Here is a 22,708-nt window from a genome sequence, read left to right on the forward strand (position 1 = left end):
TGATTGTGATATGTTGTTGTCTTACCTAGCTATCTTAAGAGGACTGCACAAATGTAAGTCACTCTGGATAAGAGCGTCTGCTGAATGACTAAAATGTACATGTAAAAATGGGTTGGGGTGGGGGAGTTTTAATGCTGATATGAGAAACACAGGAAGTGGAAACATTAGGACAGGGATCATCAACTAGATTCAGCCGCGGGCCGATTTGTTCTTGAGCTGGTGGTCAGGGGGCCGGATCATAATTACAAATTATTTGTAGACTGCAAATTGACCGCCCAAACAGATATAATATTTGACTAAAACATGATCATTTCAAACATTGCTTACATTTGTATACGACCAAATACAGTATATCTCTCTGTTATGTGTGGGAATACTTTGGAACCAATTTCCAAACTTAAAATAACTTGGAGCTGATTTTCTGGCGTTTTTACAGTATTTTATGTCCAACAGTTGGAGAACCCTGCATTGGGATATTGCTTCAGTCACATTACTTTTACTGATGATATACATTTTTTGACAAATGGAATTGTAAACTCCCTGTTTACAACCTACAGCTTTATAAAAACCAGCACTGCAGTGAATGAGCTAACTCTGAGAGGCTTCTATGTTCCAGTCATTGTCCCAAAGGACTCTGAAGGAGGATGGGTTAGTGATGAAGTGAGACCTTTGAAACAGCTGGATGTGGATGTAGGAACACACAGAGTGATCTGGCAGAGTTCAGCCAGCCTCCAGAGACTGCCGGCCCAGCCTCGGGTCAAAGGTTACTGAGAATGACCAATGCTAGCGTGACTCTGCGACCACCTCCTCACGCACATCATGGACTGTGTCCCAAATGGCACCCTATTCCCTATATAGTGCAATACTTTGACCAGCGCTGGTCAAAATTAGTGCACTATGTAGGGAATAGGGTGCTATTTGGGACGAAGCCCATGATAGGCTACAGCTCTCTCACCAAAACAAACTGAAGGCTTTCTGCTATTTTTAAACAGTCTAGGGATCCTAAAATAAAATACTTTTTTGGTTTCATGGAGTAGGCTACAACATACACAGTAAAAACAGGGTTAATGAAATTAAAAGCCAGTGCTTTAGTTTTGTTGAGAACATTGAGACCATAAATATCCTATAATTGAATTACAGGATCTCTATGGTTGAGACTGGTTCAAGTGGCTCGTTTGAATCACAAATTAGCCCTACAGCTGTTTATGCAGTTTCAACCGGTCTTATAATTTCTACATAAATGCACACTAATTGGTTTCCCCTCCTCTTGTGCACACACATTACAGATTAGTATTGGTAATATGTTTCCTTTCCACTCCTCTGCAGGGTGTGTGTGTTCATGTGTGCGTGTGTGTGTGTGTGTGTGTGTGTGTCTGTCCGCATGTATGTGTGTGTATACATGCGTGTGTCTGCATTTGTGCATGCATACGTGTGTGTGTGTGTGTACACCCATCGGGTATATAAAGGCACTTTCTCACAGTATCACAATGGGCGTCCAGTTTAATGAACCCCAGCTGGACGTGCAGTAGTCCTTAGAGACCTGATGACCACTGAGGGATGCCTGACCTGCAGGGTGTGTGTGTTTTGTGTTTGTGTGTGTGTGCGCCTCGTCTGCAGGGTGGGAGCCTGCAGCACCACTGACCAAGGACACTCGGAATCCTCCAGTGGCCCAAGAGATTCATACCAAAATAACTACATTCATACAGTGTAATTACAATTCAATGTTATTGTTCTTTCTAAGTAAATGCCTTGTGAGGAAAAACAATCTCCTATTCTTCAGTGTAGCCTATATATTGGCAACATCTTCCGTTAGGACTGAGTTCTTGTAATGATGGATATAAGGACATTCAGGGGCCATTGCTCAGAATCATGATAACCACTAGAGGGCAACAATCTCCATCTATATATAGGTCATCTAATTCTAGAAGGATGGAGTTCAGAATATAATTATTCGTTGGCTCCAAATGGACGATTATCCAGGTGCTCACACGCACAGTAATTATCCTTCAATTAAAATGACTATAACTCAACAAATGTCACACTAAAACGCATATTACAGCAAAACAATATTAGATCACACACACACACACCTGCTGCCAAATGCTAACTCAATATTGGACCAGTGTAATCAAAAATAATTCAAAAAGGCATCATTGGAGAGACACTACCATAGCAACAGCTCAGTATATCAGAATGTATAACTTTGGCATAGGAGTAGGTTGGGTGAGTGGAGTGCTGTATACCGTACCTTTGATCAAGCTGTAAGGGTAGTGGAGATGATGACGTATGTCCAGACCTCCTGTGGATTGCATCACATCCATATATCTAAATGATTGAACACTAGCCTGATCCCAGATCTGTTTCGGCTGTCTTGCCAACTCCCATAATAATTTTCAAGCCAAACATTAGCCCCGTTTATACCTGGTGCTAACATGGGTCCTTTGTCCTGATCTTGTCTATATTCTGATTGAGCCCACATTTCCAGAAATATGTTTACACACGGTACTAAAATGTGTCTGTTATCCGTCCAATGTGTCTGCATTGTGACCAGATATCCTGGTCCCTTCCTTTATGCAAATTATTTCACAGCTATCCCTTCAAAATAATATGTGTTTATTTATTGTAAGATTGACGTAATCAGTCAATGGTGCCACCTGTCAATGATTTTAGAGGGCGGAATAATGATTATTTAAATGTTTTCTCTGTCCAGATCCATCTATACTTGTCAGATATCCAGACACAATGTGTCTTGACTACTTCCGGAGGTGGGCAGGATGATCTGATCACAATCAGATCGCAATGTGTCTTTTGATTGTCTACACCGGTCAAAAAATGTGGGCACAATCAGAATGTGGAGAAGATCAGGACAGAGGACACAAGTTAGAAACAGGTAGAAACAGGACTATTGAGAGAGATACAAGAGACCATATGAGTTACCATAGGCATTGGCAAGACAGCACAAACAGATCTGGAACCAGAATAATTGAATACATCATTAGAACTCATTGCAACACCAAGTGTATCAGTTGTCAATCAAACATGGAGCACCATTGGACGTGTCTTTTCAAGACAAAAAAGCAATACAACATCAATGTCATCAAATATTGCGCAATATTATATTTATTAACCTCCATAAAATGTTGGTTTGTGGACTTAGGGGAAAGTGCAGCTACAACTACTTATCTTCCCTTGATCTCAATAATAATATTTTTTCTCTAAAGTAAATAAATTATTTGTAGCACAAAATTACAGCAACATAGATAGCATGAAAAGGACGTTGACAAAAAGCAGAGTGATTCTGTATCTATGAAGAATAAAACAAGAGGACATCAAGTTTGGAGCTGATACCTGTCAGTTTACTGCATCTTAGCATGTCCAATGTAGCCAGACTGCATCATACTACATTTCACTTTTGTTTCCCAGTGGAGTGAAACAAACCTGAAATAGAGTTGAATTCAGTCTGGATTTCTAGGCTATTTTCCATTGACAGCATACTACGGTGGCCCTACGGGGCAAAGTAACAAGCCAAAGTAGCTTTTAAAATGTTTGCCACGGTACAGTAGCATAGCCCCATCTCCTGATGAATTGACTTTCGTTGAACCTCTCTGGGCTTCAGATGCCTTAGTACGTATGTCAGGTCATAGGTCTAGTCAGCTTCACTACTAAGCCTTTAGACCTGTACATGACCTCAGTGCAACGTGCAGCCATCAACTCTACTATATCATCAACAATCATATTCAGAGGTGTTTTTTTCATCTTGGTCATATAGTGGTCATATAACGCTTCCTATAGCAAATAGTGTCGAAACTGAGAATCTTCATTTATACACACAATGCACAAAATCTGTTTATATCAGCTTTTAATAATTACAGAGGCTTAGTAAATACATGACTATCAATTGCTAAAAGTTTCAAATATGCTCTATAGGAATATGGATTATAACACAATTATTTATATCAATTTTAAAAATAGAGAGACTTGAAATCCTGTTACATGTATAATTATTCCTCTGAAAAATAAAAACAACAACTTGAAACAGAATTTATATTATATTGCTTCTTAACCATATTTCTCTTCTTTTTTGAAAACCTAACCACAGCTCAGGATAGGAATATATCCTGATATTAAATATCTCTACATCATCAAAAAATACTGTGCTCTTTCTTGTTCCTATGGTTCTTAACATAAGATCTCATCTCAAAGTATGCCCACATGTCAACAGTGACAACTGACAGGTGATAATCACTACTCTGCAGTCTATCACACTATAATTGTTATGTTATGATGTCATACTACAGTCATCAGACAGTCATCAGACAGTCGTAAATAAATACAAATTAAGTAAGCTTTATGCAACATCCTTTTGACTGCGGACCATCACACTTTTTTACTTAATCAGACAGTCATATCAAGGTACGTTTTCCACCTCTCACCATTAGATCACACACACATCCCACCCATACATTGAATTTATTGTGCTCTGAGATGTAGATCCAAAATAATGTTTCACAAATACTGTCGTTAGAACTTTAACTAGCACCCTAATTTTGTTTTGGGGAATTTCAAATATCAAGAAGTTTACACTGTTAAGGTCCGGAATATAAACCCAAAGTAAACTGAATGGAAAATACCACTTCAGACCGTTTCAGAAAAAAACTCAGTGGAGAGAGTAAACTACATTTAAACTTATCGGAATCCCTGCCTTTTTGGACTGGTCATGGTATGAGGAGACTTTGCCTTGAGAACATGGAGGGAAATTATACTGAACATTAGGACATTCTTATTCTGGTGATACTGTTTTTGATTTGGCCAGTTTCAAACGTGTTGTATAAAAGAGACCCGTCAAAGAAGTCCAATGGCACATGGTTTAGCAAATGTACTGTAGCTCCATGTGTTCCAGAACAGCGGTCGCTGGGAGTAGAAACTCCCCTAAAAGCATTACCTAATTCTATAAAGAAGCTGTCATCCTTTTGAGCTCTGTGGATATCTACAACTTTCTTCCTCATCAACAAAACACATCAAAACACAATCATAGAATAAATACATCTCTAATACTTCAATTATCATACAACATTTCTACCAAATTGATTCCTAGAGGTATCTGCCTCTCTTCAATTGCCAAACAAGTTGAACTATTCCTATTCTAAAGGAAAGGGAAATGCCAGCTTTAGTGTTTGTTCACCTACTTGTTCTCATCATTGCATAAACTTGAATGATATCCGTCTTCAGAAACATGCCTACTCTGCAGTGTTGGGGTGAATTCCTTTTAAATTCAGGAAGTAAACTGAAATTCCAATTTTCTTCAATGCTTCTCTATGAGAAAAATGTGGAATTGGAATTGGAATTTACTTCCTGAATTGACTGAATTGAAATGGAATTGACCCCATCCCTGCTACGCTGTTGAACTAGGGTAATCCATTCCTGAGTCTTCAATCCCAAAGCCCTAAACATCAGTTCAGGGTATAGTAATAACCTAATGTGATAGTGTGTGTTTTATTCCTCTCAGAGGACATAGAAGACTGTGAAAGAAAGGATGATGGTTGGTGATAACGATGGGAAAGCCCTGACTGCCAAGCTCTGCTCTCTCTGCCATGTCATGTTCAGAAGACAACAGTAGGGAGAGCTGTTGGCACACATTTCAGCTTCCTGTGGAAGACAGTATAATGATTTATGAACTTAATTTACATTTTCAATATGTATTGTGTTCCACTTTTCAACCTCAAGTAAACACAACTACAAACAAATATTAAAACTTGAAAGTATGTTGAAAACATGGCAAGTGAAAACTAAGGGCAACAACTTGCTACTGTACCTATTTTGAAATCCATCTGATGTGACCTCCTTTCAGGGTAGAAATGGGCAATACCTTTGTCTGAGAAACACTGTACTGTCCCTCAAATTAAACTACAACCCAGTAAAAAGGGAGAGAGAGATGTATTTTCTTCACACACTGCAGTGCCATGGCCGGCGTTATGGGCCCCCTAAGCCCTATTGAGTAACACAGTGTGAGTCATACAACCCGGAAATGGTTGAAATCGTTTTTTCATCATTCATTTTTGTGTCTGGGATTTTAGAACTACTTCATATAAGGTCTGTGTTTTGTGTTGGCTTACCCTGGAGTGATGTTTTGATAACCGCACAAATCTCTCCCAGACAAGGTAACTTTAATCTATAATTAGCATATCACATTTTTTATAGTAAATTGAGGTGAATATATTGATAAAAACTCACCTTGTCCGAGAGAGAATTACACAGCTATCAAAACCAAGGTAAACCTACACCAAACACAATTAATTTGTACTTTCTAAAAAATTCACGATATGAAAAATTTATGTCCGAAAAACCATTGGAACCATTTCCGTGTTTTTATGGGTATTATGACGCGTCCACTGTGGCGGATAATTTATTTGACCCGAGACGCGCGCCGACATAAATACGCATCAATCTCAGATAAAGCATCTGAGCGAGCGAAACAGCGCCCCGCTGTCTCAGTATGTGTAGCCCATGTAGCTGATGGTGTCTGGACTTAAAGAGCATGGCATGTCATTCTCTTTTTTGCCAGACCGCATCAGATACATGGGCTACATATAGTAAGACAGAGGGGCGCTATTTCGCTCACTCGGACGCTATTTTGGACGAATGCGCGAAGATAACCTATTTCTTGAAGTGATTTGTTGGACAATCAGATGAAAACATCATGACTGGTTGTGTTCATGCCACATTAAAAGTTAATACTTTTTTACAGCTAAATGTCTTTACTATAAAACCCACACCAGAACTGCTAAAGCAGTAATTTGGACTGCTCGTGAATTTAAAACATGTATTACTCTGCTATTTATAAAGTCATGCCCACTTTCGTCCTTTACTTTTCCTAAATAAGTCTATAAAACACACTGTTAGAATCTTCAAATCACAACCAGAACTGGTGTTATAACCAGTTTTATAATGGGTTTCCCCCATTGCCCCTCCTCCTGCCGACAGTAGGGCCTGCTCCCCTCCTTCTCGCGATAGTTGAAGGTGCCATGCCTAGTTGATAACCACCCCGATAACTGCCTCGAAACTGAACCTAAACTATACTGAAACTAATTTCACACATATAACAACAGATAAACTAAATGAAGTACAGTATGATGTGGGAGAAAGGGGGAGAATGGGTGAGTTGATGAGTGAGGGGAAGCGAACAATGCATCATTATTTAATCACCAATTGTGAATGAAGAACAGGGCGGGCCATTCTATTGTATTGATCAATTCTAATTATATAATCTCAAAATAGTGTGTACCCTATATCAGTCAACTGAATCCAAGCTGTCTTTTCAGTCTACTCTGGCCTACTTGGAGTAGACCGTGAGAGCGTGCGTAATTTACAATGGCAAGCGTTGCTACAAAATCTGAATGAAAATGATTCAGATGGTGGAGAAGAAATGAATCATGATGAAATCTCTGATGATTATTCTTCTGATTCTGAGCCTCAGCCTGAACCTACACCTCCGAGGCCTAAAGGCAAAAAAGCCAGAATGGTGCGCACTGAGCAAGTGCCCGCGCCACCACCAAATGAAACGGTGAGACAGGAGAGAGGAAGGGACGGCACCGTTTGGATAGAACAAGCCGGTGAAAATGCTACGGGCCGATTATCAGCACAAAATGTCATCACTGAGAGAGCAGGCCTCAAGCACTAACCAGCTTTCGTTGTTTATGTGAGATGGACATGCTCCAACTGATAATTAATAATTTCTTACTGCTGTCATCGACACTTACTGTATATTCATTATAATGTCATTATTACTTTTGTGCTGATTTTCACTATTTATCAAGCACACTTGGCGCTTATATGTTTAAGCTACTGATGTTTTCATCATTTGACTGCGCACCGTGCGTCTTGGTGGTTGGGGTATTTTTATTTTGTTGTTATAAAAAGAAGCTGTTACTGCGTTCCAACACCTATGCTTTCTGTTACATAGTTGTAACAAAGGCACTCCACGAATACAATTTACAGAGGGTGGTCTTCTGTAGCTCAATTGGTAGAGCATGGCGCTTGTAACGCCAGGGTAGTGGGTTCGATCCCCGGGACCACCCATACGTAAAAATGTATGCACACATGACTGTAAGTCGCTTTGGATAAAAGCGTCTGCTAAATGGCATATTATTATTATATTAACACTTGAATTTGGGTGTTTTTTGTGTTTTTCAGTTTTTACATACTGTATCCTACAGTAACATAAACGAATGAAAATGCTTTTGTGTTATTTGAAATAAATATATTTTTGTATTCTAATGTTACTTAAGACCTTCCTAAACACAACCAAATTTATATTTTCGTGATAGCATATATTAAATGTATGAATTACATTGTTAGAATGTTGCAGTCAGAATGACTGCTCATTACTTTGAAGGGGGTCCCTTCAGGCCCATCACCTACACACATAGGAGGTCCCGTGAAAAAAACCTGCCTCCATATGGAAATCAAATGCCCGTCTGATTTGTTCTAGCGCCGGCCATGCGCAGTGCAGATTCCCACCCTTTTTCCTGAAGAGATCATTATTCACATACTTTCTAACTGAGATACAATAGAAAATGCAACCCCTGCAAAGCTGGTTCTGGTTTTGCATTCAAATGAGGTTGATTTAAAAAAAATCCTTAAGTCCCATAGCGATTAGGCTGCTGTTCTGTTTGATAGTGGTGTATTCCACGTCGCAGCCAGGTCCCTGTGTGTCTGCTTCCTTACTTCTACTGACAGAGCGGCTCTGTCTCACCTGGGATCGCTCTATCCCACTCTGGGGGACTTTTGTGCTTATTCAGGAAACTGCAGTGCTGTTTCAAGTTGCAGTTTCTTCAGGATACATGAGGATATTTCTAAGTTTCAACAAAACAAGCATCATCATAAGAATTATACAGTAAGTATAGTTTAAATAAGCCAACATAAATAAAACTGTTATGTGAAGTTGTTGTGTTGGAGACTGAGAGACCTCATCCTCTCTTCTCATCTGTCCATCAGCAGTTTCAAAGCTCTCTCTATGTTCATCCGATGGCCGACCCTGGTCACCCCGAGATCTATGAGGTCGTCCTTCTGCAGGCTGGGCAGGTGGGAGCCCTCGATGTCGTTGTCCATGAAGGTGTCTCTGTGCTCAGCCAGGTTTAGGCTCTCCAGCCAGTCGGCCACGTCGTGTTTGCTCCACATCAGAACCGGCTTGGTGGCAAAAGGCTTGTTGGACACGGCCTGCATGAGGGTGAGGGGGGAGGGTGAGCGGCTGCTCCCCGTGCCCAGGCTGAGAGGGGGGGTGGGCAGGCCGAACACATCCGAGAGGGTGGGGGAGGTGGCGGGGAGGGAGGAGGCACAGCCGAGGCCTGAGTCTGGGGGAGAGAGGATGGGGCTGGGAGCTCGGTGGTGGGGGAGACTCTCTGTCTGTCGTTTTGGAGATGGGGCCGGCACACTCGGGCCGAGCTGGGCAGCAAAAGTGACTGTGGTATTCCGCTGTGTACCTGAGGCGAGGGACCCACCGTCTGGACCCCTACAGAACGTACAGAACGCACCAGGTCAGAGGACGAGAGAGAGGTGTTGTTTATCAGAAAATAATTTACTAAAACATTAGTCAGAGACACTGAGTCAGCTTGACAAACAAACTTAAATATTCCACAACTACACCTGGATGCAAACAAACACAGTACACACCCCTGCAGTATATACACTCATCCTGCCTCCTCCCTCCCTGACTGCTCTGACCGGGCCAGTAAGAGACGGACGCTTTGATGTCTCTCCTCCTGCGAGGAAAGGAAGATGTAGTCTACTTGACCTGAAAGACCTACTGGAGAATAAAACAGTCTTTCTCTAAACTACACCAACTCCTGCAAAACTGCAGACTGGGAGTAGGCTACAGTGTGTGTGTGTGTGTGTGTGTGTGTGTGTGTGTTTGTTTGTGTCAGAGGAGAGGGAAGTAAAATAAGTTAAGAAACAAAAGAGATATTCACTCCTTTGTAAGTAGGAAGTGGGGAATTCATTCTAAATACAAATGAACAAACAGTGTTTTTCTTCCCATATAAAGTGACAGCCATTTCTTTGAAAGTGTCAGAAGATCTCTATGCTATTCATCTAGTCACACTATGAATCAGGTTGAATCAGGTTAACCTAATATCTCATTCAGATCACACGACAGGGATGTGCTCTGCTCTGCAGCATATTCAGCAAGCAGAGCTTTGCTGGTATAGCCATGCATTTTAGGGTTAGCCTCCTCTGGTTTGCTCTGTAAATAACCACAGCTTTCCATAATAAGTGCTGCTATCACAGGGGACTGCTGTAGGGAGGAACGCACCGTGTCTGTAAGAAATGCCACACCGGCTTAGGTAGCCTACTGTACAAAACAGATATATGTCATTTACACAAATAGACAAACAGTAACTATTCACACACCAATAAACAAACGTACTGACAGAAACCTGCATAGCCTACATAATGCTGGTGACATAAATACACATTCAGAAATATGTATCCATACGGTCAAAAACCAACCACACAATTACAGGCTACAATCATACATCCCACACATTCAACACTGCATAGCCTACATCTGTTGGAGCCTCAATGTATACACACACCTCTAGTCTCCAATGCCATTCTACTTTAGTAATCTGACGTGACTGGTAGAAGAATGAAGAGGAGGGTTAACTGACGAGAGAGCCCCTCTGCTCATAGATATTTCACCTACTCTGGGTTTGTTGAAATTATAGATGATAAAGAGACAGGTTACACACACCATCCACCCCTTTAAAGATACTCTGGCTGGGTCTCAAATGGCACACTATTCCCTATTTCCCTATGGGCCCTGATCAAAAGTAGTGCACTAAATAGGGAATATGGTGCCATTTGGGATGCAGCCTCTGTGCTATTTTGAACCGTGCTGCTAGTGACACACACAGTGACACATGGCTCACCCCTTCCTTCCAAGGAGAGCGCTGTGGTGGTTTAGTCTCTATGATATCAGACTGACATGACGTTGTTGCTCATCTACTCCTCAAGGCTGCTGCTCTCATTATTAGGTTGCTAGGCAACTCTATCTGCTCTCCGGCAGAACACACACACAATCACACACACACACAAAAACGCGGACACACACAAGCATGCTTAGACACGCACATATGCACGGCATGCACGCACACACACACACAGAGAAAAAAAGATTACCTTGATCCAAAAACGGTCCTACATCCTGAGGAAGAAGAGTCTATCCCGTCCCCTGGCTTTGGTGTTATGTCCTTGTTCTGCATGTCCTGGGGGTTAGAGCCTGGCGGGTCTCCCCACAGCTTTGAGGTCCTTTGCGTTGGTGTTCTGGGGGGCTCTGAGTGGACGCATGCCCCGGGGGGAGGTGGCGGGACAGAGGAGGGCGTTCCGAAAGTTCTTAGGTTCTCTTCTCTATCCATCAAGGCGGGGTCCTTGTAAAGTGCATTACTCTTGTTGGCGGCAGGTTGCCTGTTTTTTGGCTTTGAGGTCCGGTCCACCAGAAAGGCCTGTCCGTCTGCATAGACTGTGCATGTGTTGTCCAGCGCCTCACCGCCCTCTGACGACAGCGTAGAGATACTGAACACAGTGGATGCAGTGCTCGTAGTCTCCATCTGAGGGTCTCCACTACTCTGGCTGTCTGGCTCCACATCAATCCCAGAGTCACTGATAGGCTCGTAGCTCTCCAGGGGGTTGGGGGGGAAGCTGGGGGGCATACAGTTAGTCAGCACCGCAGGCCGTTTGATCATCGTCTGATGAGGGTGGCCTGGGGTGTTACCGTGATGTGGGTAGAAGGGAGCTAGAGACGACGGGGCTCTGCCAGCATTTCGTTGCTGTTTGAGCAGTTCAGCGATCACCCCCTTCTGGTCCTCTGGGATGTCGAAGCTGTTGGCGAACTCCAGCGGTGGCGGCAGTGGGTCAGCAAAGAACTCATCGTCGATGTCCACGGAGGGAACACAGGGCGGAGGGGGGATACCGAAGGGGAGTTTGACCGGCTCATCTACTGAGGTGATGGTGATCATGGTCTTACTACCTCTCAGTCCAGGGCCCATAGAGTGGGGGTTATGGGGGTTAGGGGAGGACATTTTGGAGGTGTTAGGTTGGTTGGGATCCCGGAGCTCGCTGGGGGTGCTGTCTGGACTCACTGCCCCGTCCCTGTCCCCCTCAGACAGGCTGTTCTCCTCTGACCTGGCCCCATCAGTGGTGTGAACCATCAGCAGACCAGTAGACTTCTGCTGAGATGTGTCCACGGTATCTATCAACATGTTCTTCTTCTCCTCTTCTCTCTCAGGTTGGGATAGACTCTTGTCCTGGTCTTTAGCCAGTGGGTGGTCGTATTTGGACTCTGTCTCGTACTTGGCCTCGGTCATCTGCCTGCGAAGCCCTGCCCTGCCTGGTCGACCCATTGTGGCCGTCGCGGAGAAACTCGCATCCATACCAGTCCTTAGCTTGGTGTCGATGAACAGAGGCTTGTTCAGGTCAGGTTTGGCTGGCTCGGTCTTCAGTGGGAGAGGCTGGGACTGCTCTCTCATGGCCCGGTCCCGCGCAGCTAGAGCCAGTGCAAGAGGGGAGTTGGGGTCCAGAGGCTTCCCGGTTACTGGGTGGACGTAGTGTCCGCTGCTGGAGGTGTAGGTCTTGTTTGGCAGACTGACCGGGCTGTGGTGACCCGTGCGGGTGTGGAGTGGCTCCCTCACCATGTTGGGCTCTGAGGTATTGAAGTTTGTCACGTTGCCTTCTCCTCTGGGGATGCTGAGGAGAGAGGCAGGTGGGGCCATGATGCGGCGCAGGCGTTCATCACTAGTGAACATCCCCTCGTCGATGGACTTGGAGTGGCGGAGGCGAGGCGTTGGGGCGGGAGGCGAGTCTTCATCACCCTGGTCGGTGAACCTGTAGGACGGGGAGTTCTGGTGAGACTCCACCATCCTCCTCTCGCGCTCTCGCATGGCGCCCGCCATGGCCGTCGCAAAGGGGCTGCTGGGGTTGTGTCCGTCGTCGGGCCGGAGCTGTCCCGAGTGGTCATGGGCACCAGTTTCTATCTCCATGCTGCTGCCCTGGCTGCTCTTACCACTGCTGGATGTAGACGGCTCCTTGATGATGATGGTTGGGATTTTGATGGTGCAGATCTTCTCCGGGCTGTCCTCGATCTTGTTCTGCTTCACCAGCATGCCCTTCCTCCTCTGGGGCTTGTTAGGGGCAAACAGCCCCAGGTTGCCCATCTTACCCAGGTCTGAGTAGGGGTTCTCAGGGATCTGGGCCCTGCGGTTCAGGAAGCTCTGCTGGGCTGTGAGGCCTTGGCCTGGGCTGTGGCTTCCCTGTTGGTGGTGGTGGTTCTCAGACTGGTACTGTTCAGACTGGGGCTCTCTGTAGTACATACCCCCCTGCTCCCTCCACCCATCGCTGCCGCCCGTGTTGAGGTCCCCTCGCTCTGGGGCGGTGCCTTTAGGAGCAGAGTGCCTGATGGTGCCGTAGCCTCTGACCTGGGGGTTGGGGACGTTGTTGTAAGGGGGAGATGGAGGGGAACTGGCGGGTGGGGGTGGGATGTCCTCTGATGTGTCCGGCATGGAGAGGCTCCTGGTGAATTTCAACATAGGAGGGGTCAGAAACTGAGGGGTCTCCTCTTCTGTTATTCCTGAAAAATAAAAATACATTAACTATTACATTATATCAATGGCAATTATATAATTGAAACCTTCAAGGTTTTGTGTGCGAAAAAGTCATTTCCTAAATTTTTGCTCTGTCCAATACAGGGATTTATCCACAGATGTGTGCATGTGTGTGGGCTTGTCTGTCTGTCTGTGTGTGTGTGTGTGTGTGTTTGTGTCTGTGTGTGTGTCTGTGCACACACATTGATGCTGTATGTATGTGTGTACTGTACAGTATGCAGGTTCAATATTTAGCCTTGACAGAAACATGTTGATATGTTGTTACCAGATGTTCCTATGGACTTCTGTCGTCTCATGGTCCCCTGTCTGTTTGGCACCCCCAGGTAGGGTCCTTGACCTCTGGGACTGCCTGGCTCTCTGGGCTGGGCCTGGGTCTGGGTCTGCATTGACATATCCTGGCTCTCACACATGGACTGCAACACAGAGAGAGGACACTTGGTGCCTGGACTGATCTTTACTACATAGTATTACAGGTCTTTTTGAGGTACATTTCATCAACAATATCCAACTGTGTGTGTTTGTCCTCAAAGACGCAGATAAACTTGTGAAAGAGATGAAGGACAATCAAGAACAAGAAGCTGTTTAAACTTCATATACTCTTCTGAGACCAAGCAAATCAGGGAATGCAATTCCCATCAGGTCATGCACAGCGCCTAACAAAGGAAACCAATCATGCATTTCTATTACCAGCCAGAATATAGCAGTAACTTCCAACAGGCAATGGTGCAGCCACCAGAATTCTCTTAGCATTAGCTTTCAAAAATTACAGAAACTTTTCCAAAATGCCCAGTTTTTCAAAAAAATGTCTATTGATTCCCAGTTGGTTTCCCAGTCCCAGCTGATTTTGGGAATACACCCAACTGCAATTTTTGGAAAACCTGGGAAGTTTGGGAAATGTTCCAGTATTTTGCTACCCTACTCAGTGTACACCTTTCTGGTCTCACTCCTGTGCCACACAGCCAACAATACTTACACTGACGGTAGGGCTTATACTTACATTCATCTCGGGGCTCATGGCAAAGCACCTGCTGTTGGGCCGTGACTTGACTGTGTTAGCGACCCTTATGTCAGCGTTGGAGTTCTCCCACATAGGCTTCTGAGAAGGCATGTTCTCGTCCACTTTATCTGGAACACAAAGACACACACATCTCCACTGTCAGTACAGGACACTGTAGCCTACATCCTACATCTGTCTCTAAGCTAAAATGAGCCTTCATCTCAGGCAATGACAATCCAGGCCCATCAGTCAGAACTGATATCAAACCGAGCAGAAAGGAAAAGAAAGAGAACAGAAATAGTCACACTGACATTGGTCAAAGTCAAAGCCGTGCAAGCTTCCCTTGCTAGCTAACCCTCGATCAGGCTTTTGCTTTTGTTTCTATGGTTTAGTTATCCTGGGTTGCAGTCTATTTCTGCTCTCTTTCCAACTCCTTCTGTGTCCTAAATGGCACCCTGCTATCTATAGTGCACTACTTATGACCTGGGCCCATAGGGGCTCTGGTCAAAAGTAGTGCACTATGTAGGGAATAGGGTGCCATTTTGTACACAACCCTTAAATAATTTACGAGTGACAAGAAGTTGGTAAGACTGCACAAACAGATATGGGAATAGGTTTATGGTTCAGCGGCCACTGCACAACCAACATGCTAGCGTTCTTTTCTTTTTTTTTGTTGGAGCGCTCCCATGCATGGGACGATTACTTAGAGTGACTGAGAAAACAATCCTCTTCTTTAGACTCTCATTATCTGAAGACTGATCATCTACAACAGGAATACACAGGAAGAAAAGGCAGTTCAGATTCGGACATCCATCCATATGGCATCCTTATTCTATAGTTAGTGATGAGTACATTCAAACACGCGTCTCCCTCAAGTCACTGCTGTCAAAACCTGTCAACAGAGGAGAGAGAGCTGTAGGCTACATACATCCCTCTTTATTGTCTTCATGAAATACATTATGAATTAATCTAACCAAGGGCAGACATCCCCACATGAGAAAATACTATAGTACTGTATATTAAGGTATAAATATATAGTATTCACTGTAGTGTTTTTGCAGACTTTATTGTAGTATTCACTGTAGTGTTTTTGCAGAATAAAGTCTCCAAAAACACTACACTGAATACTGTAGTATTTACTGTAGTATACTATAGTATTTAGAGTTTACTATAGTATAAATACTGTGGTAGAAAAACTGTAGTATATACTATAGTAATTACTGTAGTGTTTTTGCGGACATTACTGTAGTATTTACTATAGTGTTTTTATTTTATGATCTTTGACATAGAAGTGGGGGTCTTTCTCCTTGAAGAAACCTACTGGAGAAATACTAAAACAGGTAGGGAAACCTACTGGAGAAATACTAAAACAGGTAGGACTGGGGTCTGAACGGATAGTTCAGAGCTTCTGCTCTTTTCTATAACCTGAAAGGGAACACAATATATGGTCTATACTTGGCATGTATGTTTTTTTTCTAAGAGTGTACATCTTAAGGAGAAATCTTGCTATCCCTCTGTCTGCATACTACGCTTGAACACATGACCATGTGTGTACTGTATGATTAAGATGGAGAAGATTCCAAGGCTGTCTAAAAACATTCTCACCATCACTGACCCTCCCCCCTCCACTAACCCACCCACCCACTCACCCACCCCCTCTTCCTAAAGCCATATCTCTCTCTCTCTCTCTCTCTCTCTCTCTCTCTCTCTCTCTCTCTCTCTCTCTCTCTCTCTCTCTCTCTCTCTCTCTCTCTCTCTCTCTCTCTCTCTCTCTCTCTCTCTCTCTCTCTCTCTCTCTCTCTCTCTCTCTCTCTCTCTCTCTCTCTCTCTCTCTCTCTCTCTCTCTCTCTCTCTCTCTCTCTCTCTCTCTCTCTCTCTCTCTCTCTCTCTCTCTGTCACATCCTCTGGCTACAGTAACATTGCAGTATTTATGACAGCAAGAAACCCTGGTGGATTGATGAAGCCATTCTAGGACACCTCAGTGTCTGGTGTCACCACACATTCTAGAATTCTAGAAGCATTCCTGCAAATCTCCAGTGTTGTGGTGTGAAGCAGTGAACACAGAATGAGGCCAATACAGCTGGAGAACGAGTCTAAGAGTAGGAAGCTGCAGGACTGTAGAGAATATGTTTTGCAGGTAGAATGCTGTGCTGCAATATTGAACGACACACTACACTGTATGTAGCAATATTTCCATGGCAACACCTTGTTTCTGTATGAGTCAAAGCCTATCTGTAGTGGGCTCATTGTATAACAGTGTTGTGCCCTTAAAGTTAAGTCTCAGTGTATTCTGAGAAGGTAGCTAGCTGCTCTTTGAAATGTGCAGCTGACTGTTGTGCATTATCTAGGCCCCTAGTTCTTATTCCATAAAGGTGTTTCAAATTCTTTTATCATTACAGAGAACAGTGCAACTATTTTGGAAGGATAAAAATCTGTGGTAAAAGATGAGAGCTGCATACCAAATGGAACCCTATTCCCTTTGTAGTGCACTACTTTTGACCAGGTCCCTGGTCAAAAGTAGTGCACTATAAAGGGAATAGGGTGCCATTTTGGATGCATATGAGATCTCGGCTGTTGTTTTTTTCCTGTTCTTGCATAACTGTGTTTAAAAGAGGGGCAGAGCAATGAATAATGCATGGGAATAGCATTGCACTCTCACACTGAACTGAAGTACGTACGCTGTGAACGCTGTGAAAAGCTAAGGACATCAAGTGTTGTGATGTGCTAACAAGTCTTTAAAAAGCTTCTAGTTCAGAAGGGTATTTTCTTATGTTCTTAATGTGCTTGCACCCCCGTTTACAACCCTGAGACAGCAAACATTAGTTCACCTTCATACCTGCCCTCTTACAGTTTAGTGGGCATGCAAGTAAATTGTACAAATTGTGTTGATAAAGAAATAAGAATCTAGAGAATAAGAGAAAGAGTACTTTGTACATTCTATGGACATACAAATAACATGTCATGTATAAAGCATGCCTATCACACTTACCACCGGTCACTTTTTTCCTCAAAGTGGCTTAAAAAAAAGAGAATATAAGAACTTATGATCAAAAGAAATCAACAAAAATAATCTCTCACCATGAACACAGGCTATTATGCAAAGATAGTGGAATCTTGTAATGTAAAGCAGCATAATATAACGCCCCTACTCATCACTACTTTGCCAAATATAGGCCTACTTATACGCTACATGACCAAAAGTATGTGGACACCTGCTCGTCGAACATCTCATTCCAAAATCATGGGCATTAATATGTAGTTGGTCTCCCCTTTGCTGCTATAACAGCCTCCACTCTTCTGAGAAGGCTATCCACTAGATGTTGGAACATTACTGTGGGGACTTGCTTCCATTCAGCCACAAGAGCATTATTGAGGTCTGGCACTGTTGTTGGGCGATTAGGCCTGGCTCGCAGTCTGCGTTCCAATTCATCCCAAAGGTGTTCGATGGGGTTGAGGTCAGGGCTCTGTGCAGGCCAGTCAAGTTCTTCCACACCGATCTCAACAAACCATTTCTGTATGGACCTCGCTTTGTGCACAGGGGCATTGTCATGCTGAAACAGTGAAGGAACTTCCCCAGACTGTTGGCACAAAGTTGGAAGCACAGAATCGTCTAGAATGTCATTGTATGCTGTAGCGTTAAGATTTCCCTTCACTGGAACTAAGGGGTCTAGCCCGAACCAAGAAAAACAGCCCCAAACCATTATTCCTCCTCCACCACACGTTTACAGTTGGCACTATGCATTGGGGCAGGTAGCGTTCTCCTGGCATCCGCCAAACCCAGATTTGTCAGTCGGAATGCCAGAGAACGCGTTTCCACTACTCCAAAGTCCGGCGAGCTTTACACCACTCCAGCCGACGCTTGGCATTGCGCATGGTAATCTTAGGCTTGTGTGCGGCTGCTTGGCCATGGAAACCCATTTCATGAAGCTCCCAAACAGTTATTGTGCTGACGTTGCTTCCAGAGGCAGTTTGAAACTCAGTAGTGAATGTGGCAATCGAGGAGAGACGATTTTTACGCGCTACGCGCTTCAGCACTCTGCGTCCCGTTCTGTGAGCTTGTGTGGCCTACCACTTCGCGGCTGAGCTGTTGTTGCTCCTAGACGTTTCCACTTCAGAATAACAGCACTTACAGTTGACCGGGGCAGCTCTACCAGGGCAGAAATTTGACGAACATACTTGTTGGAAAGGTGGCATCCTATGATGGTGCCACGTTAAAAGTCACTGAGCTCTTCAGTAAGGCCATTCTACTGCCAATGTTTGTCTATGGAGATTGCATGGCTGTGTGTTTGATTCTATACACCTGTCAGCAACAGGTGTGGCTGAAATTGCAGAATCCACACATTTGAAGGGGTGTCCACATACTTTTGTATATATAGTGTATTTTCATTAAGCAATTGTATACATGTTTAAAAGCTTACAAACATGACACCTGCCCCATAGACATAGAATGACCGGTATTTTTATTAAAATTTTTTGTGATCCAATTGACATATTAGTCAATTAGCAGACGCTCTTATCCAGAGCGACTTACAATTAGTGAGTGCATACATTTTTCATACTGGCCCCCCCGTGGGTCATCCCATAGACGTAGAATGATCAACCCTTTCATGCTATTTCTATGACTGGACCTTCAAAAGACATCTACTGCAGAACAGTTATAAGCAACAGATGAGTCAACAATAAGGTAAACGTTTTTTTCAAATGGTGAGTTAAATCAAAGCTATTTACATACAGTATACGGCTCTGAGTTAAATCAATCAAACAATAACAATAAATTCAACAATTAAGTAAATTAATAATCAAAAGCATATTAGGTTAGGTGTATGATGACATGGCATGGAATTATGCAATTGTTATGATCGTTCAAAGCTGTTCAAAACGATCAGTCATGCTGTCTAATGAGCTCTTTATCACATTAGATGATACCGCACTGTCGTTAAAATGTTTTCTCTCCAGCTCTCTTCAGATCAAATGGTACAGAGCAGAACACCTTTGTGCCTTTTCACAAAGTACATAATTGCCTGAGCCCCCTCAAAGTAGAGTAAATATAGTACTATATTAAATGGAGGAAATTAACATTTAAAAATGAAAGAACAAAACTATTTTAAGACAGTTGCGAGCAGCTGTGACTAAACAGTAGCTACTGTATGCTGCGTACCTTTGTCCACTGTAGTCGCAGATATTGAAAAACAAATCAGGAGGACACAATTACTTTTAAAAAAATGTCTTCCAGAGAATAACATCACTAAACAAACACACAGAGGACAAACCAAGTGGATACAAAATGCATTTGACCTCTTGGAATTATAATCTCCCATGTATGGATGCTTTGCTGATTCTTACCTAACTCCTCCAGCTCTGATGTCATGGATTTGGAGCGCATGGCCATGGACAGGGCCGTGGAGGGAGCCCTACGAGGAGGTGTGGGCACTGCAACAACACAACACAGAAAAAGCAGGGGTGCATTCAGGGACGTGCTCTGAACGTTGCAGATAAAGATAGAATGAATAGAGCTGACACTATTCCCTATTCTATCTGACAGAAAATCATTTCTGCTTTATGCAATAGGCCTACATTTCTATCTGAGCGTTCTGTAACGTTACATCATCCTGAACAAGCCCCAGATGAGAGAGCTACAGTATACAGCTGGGCGCATTAAAAAGTTTCTTTTCAAAACGCTTCAGCAACTTCACAAGTCTCGTAGGGTGACGCCAAGCAAGCTCCAAGTTCAGCAATCATCTAACAAAATACCTTAAAAATGCCCTTCTAAATTATGCCCCTGACAGTTAATGTAGTACATCAACTTTGAAATGTTTTTACCTGTGCTGCAGTACAGGCACATTTTTTGAATGCCCCCAACTGTAAAACCCCCGTCTTAACTTCAAGGCTGAAAATCAGCACAGTCATCAGGAAAAACTGCAATGTGGTCACCGCTCTAGCTTCCTGATAAAGTACGGTACAGTATGAGGACGAGCCAAGAGGGTTTAGAACAGGCCTGGGTTCAAATACTATTTGGAATCTTTAAAATACATTTGCTCTAGCCTGCCTAGACTGCGGGGTTTGCAGTTTTGGGCCTATCTATTGGTCAAGCACATTTGAAGTATTTGTAATAATTTAAACCCAGTTCTGGTTTGGAGGGCTAGCTGGGACCCTCACTGTGGATTCACCCCAACTAATCAGACGGGCGGTGTAGGGCAGAGCAGCATGGTGGGAGAGAGAGGGAGAGAGAGAGAGGATAAGAAGCTTACCTTTCTTCCTGGCCGTGTCATCAGGGTCCAGATTCCTGCTAACCGTCACCACTTTGATGATGAGCCGGTTTCCCCCGTGTCGTATCGTATTGACCACCTGTTTGTGGCCCACCTTCACTACATTTTCCTGGTTCACCTGCAACACAGAAGACAAGACACCTAGGTTACAGTCTACATCGCTACATCACGCAATGACTGGACAGAAACATAGCATCACAGCCATAAAATACAGGTGTAACAACACGTATTCCCACGGCTGTTACATCTCTTAACAACAACTCACTATCAAGCTGATCTAATCTTGGCAAAGTCAACATCCCTTCATCACTCAAAGACTGGACAGAAATATTAAAATCACAACCTTAACTAAAGCTTCTTAGCCATTAGGGCGACTATTTAGGGGACCTTGAGTGGTTCTGGACCAGTTCCGACAGACATTTCTGTGTACAGCGCACTCTGTGAAAGACACAGTATCCATGCCTGTGCACTCTGTGAAAGGTCTGGTTGTCCCACTTCTAATGCTGTCTCCCAAACGCCGATGAGATCCAGTATGTGAAATCTGACACCTCATTTGCATTGCAAGCGATACGTCACATTTTCTGGCCTATCCAGACAAAGGATATTTTTGCTCTGGTTGTGGAGCACGCAGCTCCGATTGCAATACGAATGAAACGGAAGAGTCTAGCGATTTTAGCAAAAGCAGTCTCATTTCGCTGTCATGTTCTCAGAGCTTTCAACATGAAAAACTACAAAATAATTTAGTAGAATTTAAACAAGACCACTTTCTCTTGGTCACAGAAGGACAAAATCACTTTGTGATTAAAGATGAAGTTGTAACGAGTCTGCAGCCATTTGAATGATGTCTTTGCATTGCTCAAAGGACGTTTTGGAGAAAAGTCTCTGTCGTCAGTTTTATGAAATGGTGCCAATATTGTACTGTCATTAAGTGTGATCATATTTATTAGAATGTTATAAGAAAGGTGAAATCTTATGGTAAATCATTTTAAATTTGATTGTTACTATCTCTAGAAAGCATTTTAGTCATTTCATGCCCTATTACCCCACTTTTGTTGAATAGGAAAAACATCATATATGATTTTTCATATTTTCATAATATTTGTACTATGTACTTGAGCTTGTGTCCTCAAAAGTGAATACACCTAAGCAATGTATAAGTATTGTTACCAGAAAGGTGAGTTCCAGAACTTTCTAAAACGATGCTGCATTACTAGTTATTGTTTATAGCCAAGTCATGAAAAATAATTACCTTGGGGCATGTCTATTTAGGCGGAAATCTACATCTTCCCCTAACGTTCATTAAAGTATGCTGTAACAACTCCTTAACCCCAGGGATACAACTCTCCAACAAGTTGATCTGAACTTGGCAAAGTCATGAAGTCAGCATCTCTTCATGACTCAATGACTGGCCTGATATAGTGTATGAAACCACAACCCTTAAAATAGAAATGCAACAACCCAGAAAAACATGGCAAAGTACTGAGGTCTGACTGACATTGAAGGTGATTAGATACAGTGCCTTCGGAAAGGATTCAGACCTATTTAATTTTTCCACATTTTGTTACGTTACAGCCTTATTCTAAAATGCATTAGATTTTTTTTCTCAGCAATCTACACACAATACCCCAATAATGAAAAGTAACAACAGGTTTCTAGAAATGTTTGCAAATCTATAAAAAAGAGAAGAAAATAAATGCCTTATTTACATAAGTATTCAGACCCTTTGCTATGAGACTCTAAATTGAGCTCAGGTGCATCCTGTTTCCATTGATCATCCTTGAGATGTTTCTACA

The 22,708-nt window shown here is 43.2% G+C and overlaps 1 protein-coding gene across 1 annotated transcript in view; it reads right to left on the minus strand.

Moving 5' to 3' along the window:
* Nucleotides 1-8,979: 8,979 nt before the first annotated feature.
* Nucleotides 8,980-22,708, minus strand: part of LOC311137167 (SH3 and multiple ankyrin repeat domains protein 2-like) — a gene marked incomplete at both ends in the record, with an annotated part of 136,220 nt that continues 122,491 nt past the window's right edge. Inside the window, 7 exons of the mRNA XM_084171517.1 lie at nt 8,980-9,508; nt 11,176-13,618; nt 13,918-14,065; nt 14,650-14,777; nt 17,639-17,665; nt 19,993-20,079; nt 20,898-21,033. Of these exons, the coding sequence (XP_084027643.1) occupies nt 8,980-9,508; nt 11,176-13,618; nt 13,918-14,065; nt 14,650-14,777; nt 17,639-17,665; nt 19,993-20,079; nt 20,898-21,033 (3,498 nt within the window). The remainder of the gene's footprint in view (nt 9,509-11,175; nt 13,619-13,917; nt 14,066-14,649; nt 14,778-17,638; nt 17,666-19,992; nt 20,080-20,897; nt 21,034-22,708) is intronic.

Source organism: Coregonus lavaretus (assembly GCF_964263955.1).
Source record: "Coregonus lavaretus genome assembly, chromosome: 11".
NCBI lineage: Eukaryota > Metazoa > Chordata > Actinopteri > Salmoniformes > Salmonidae > Coregonus > Coregonus lavaretus.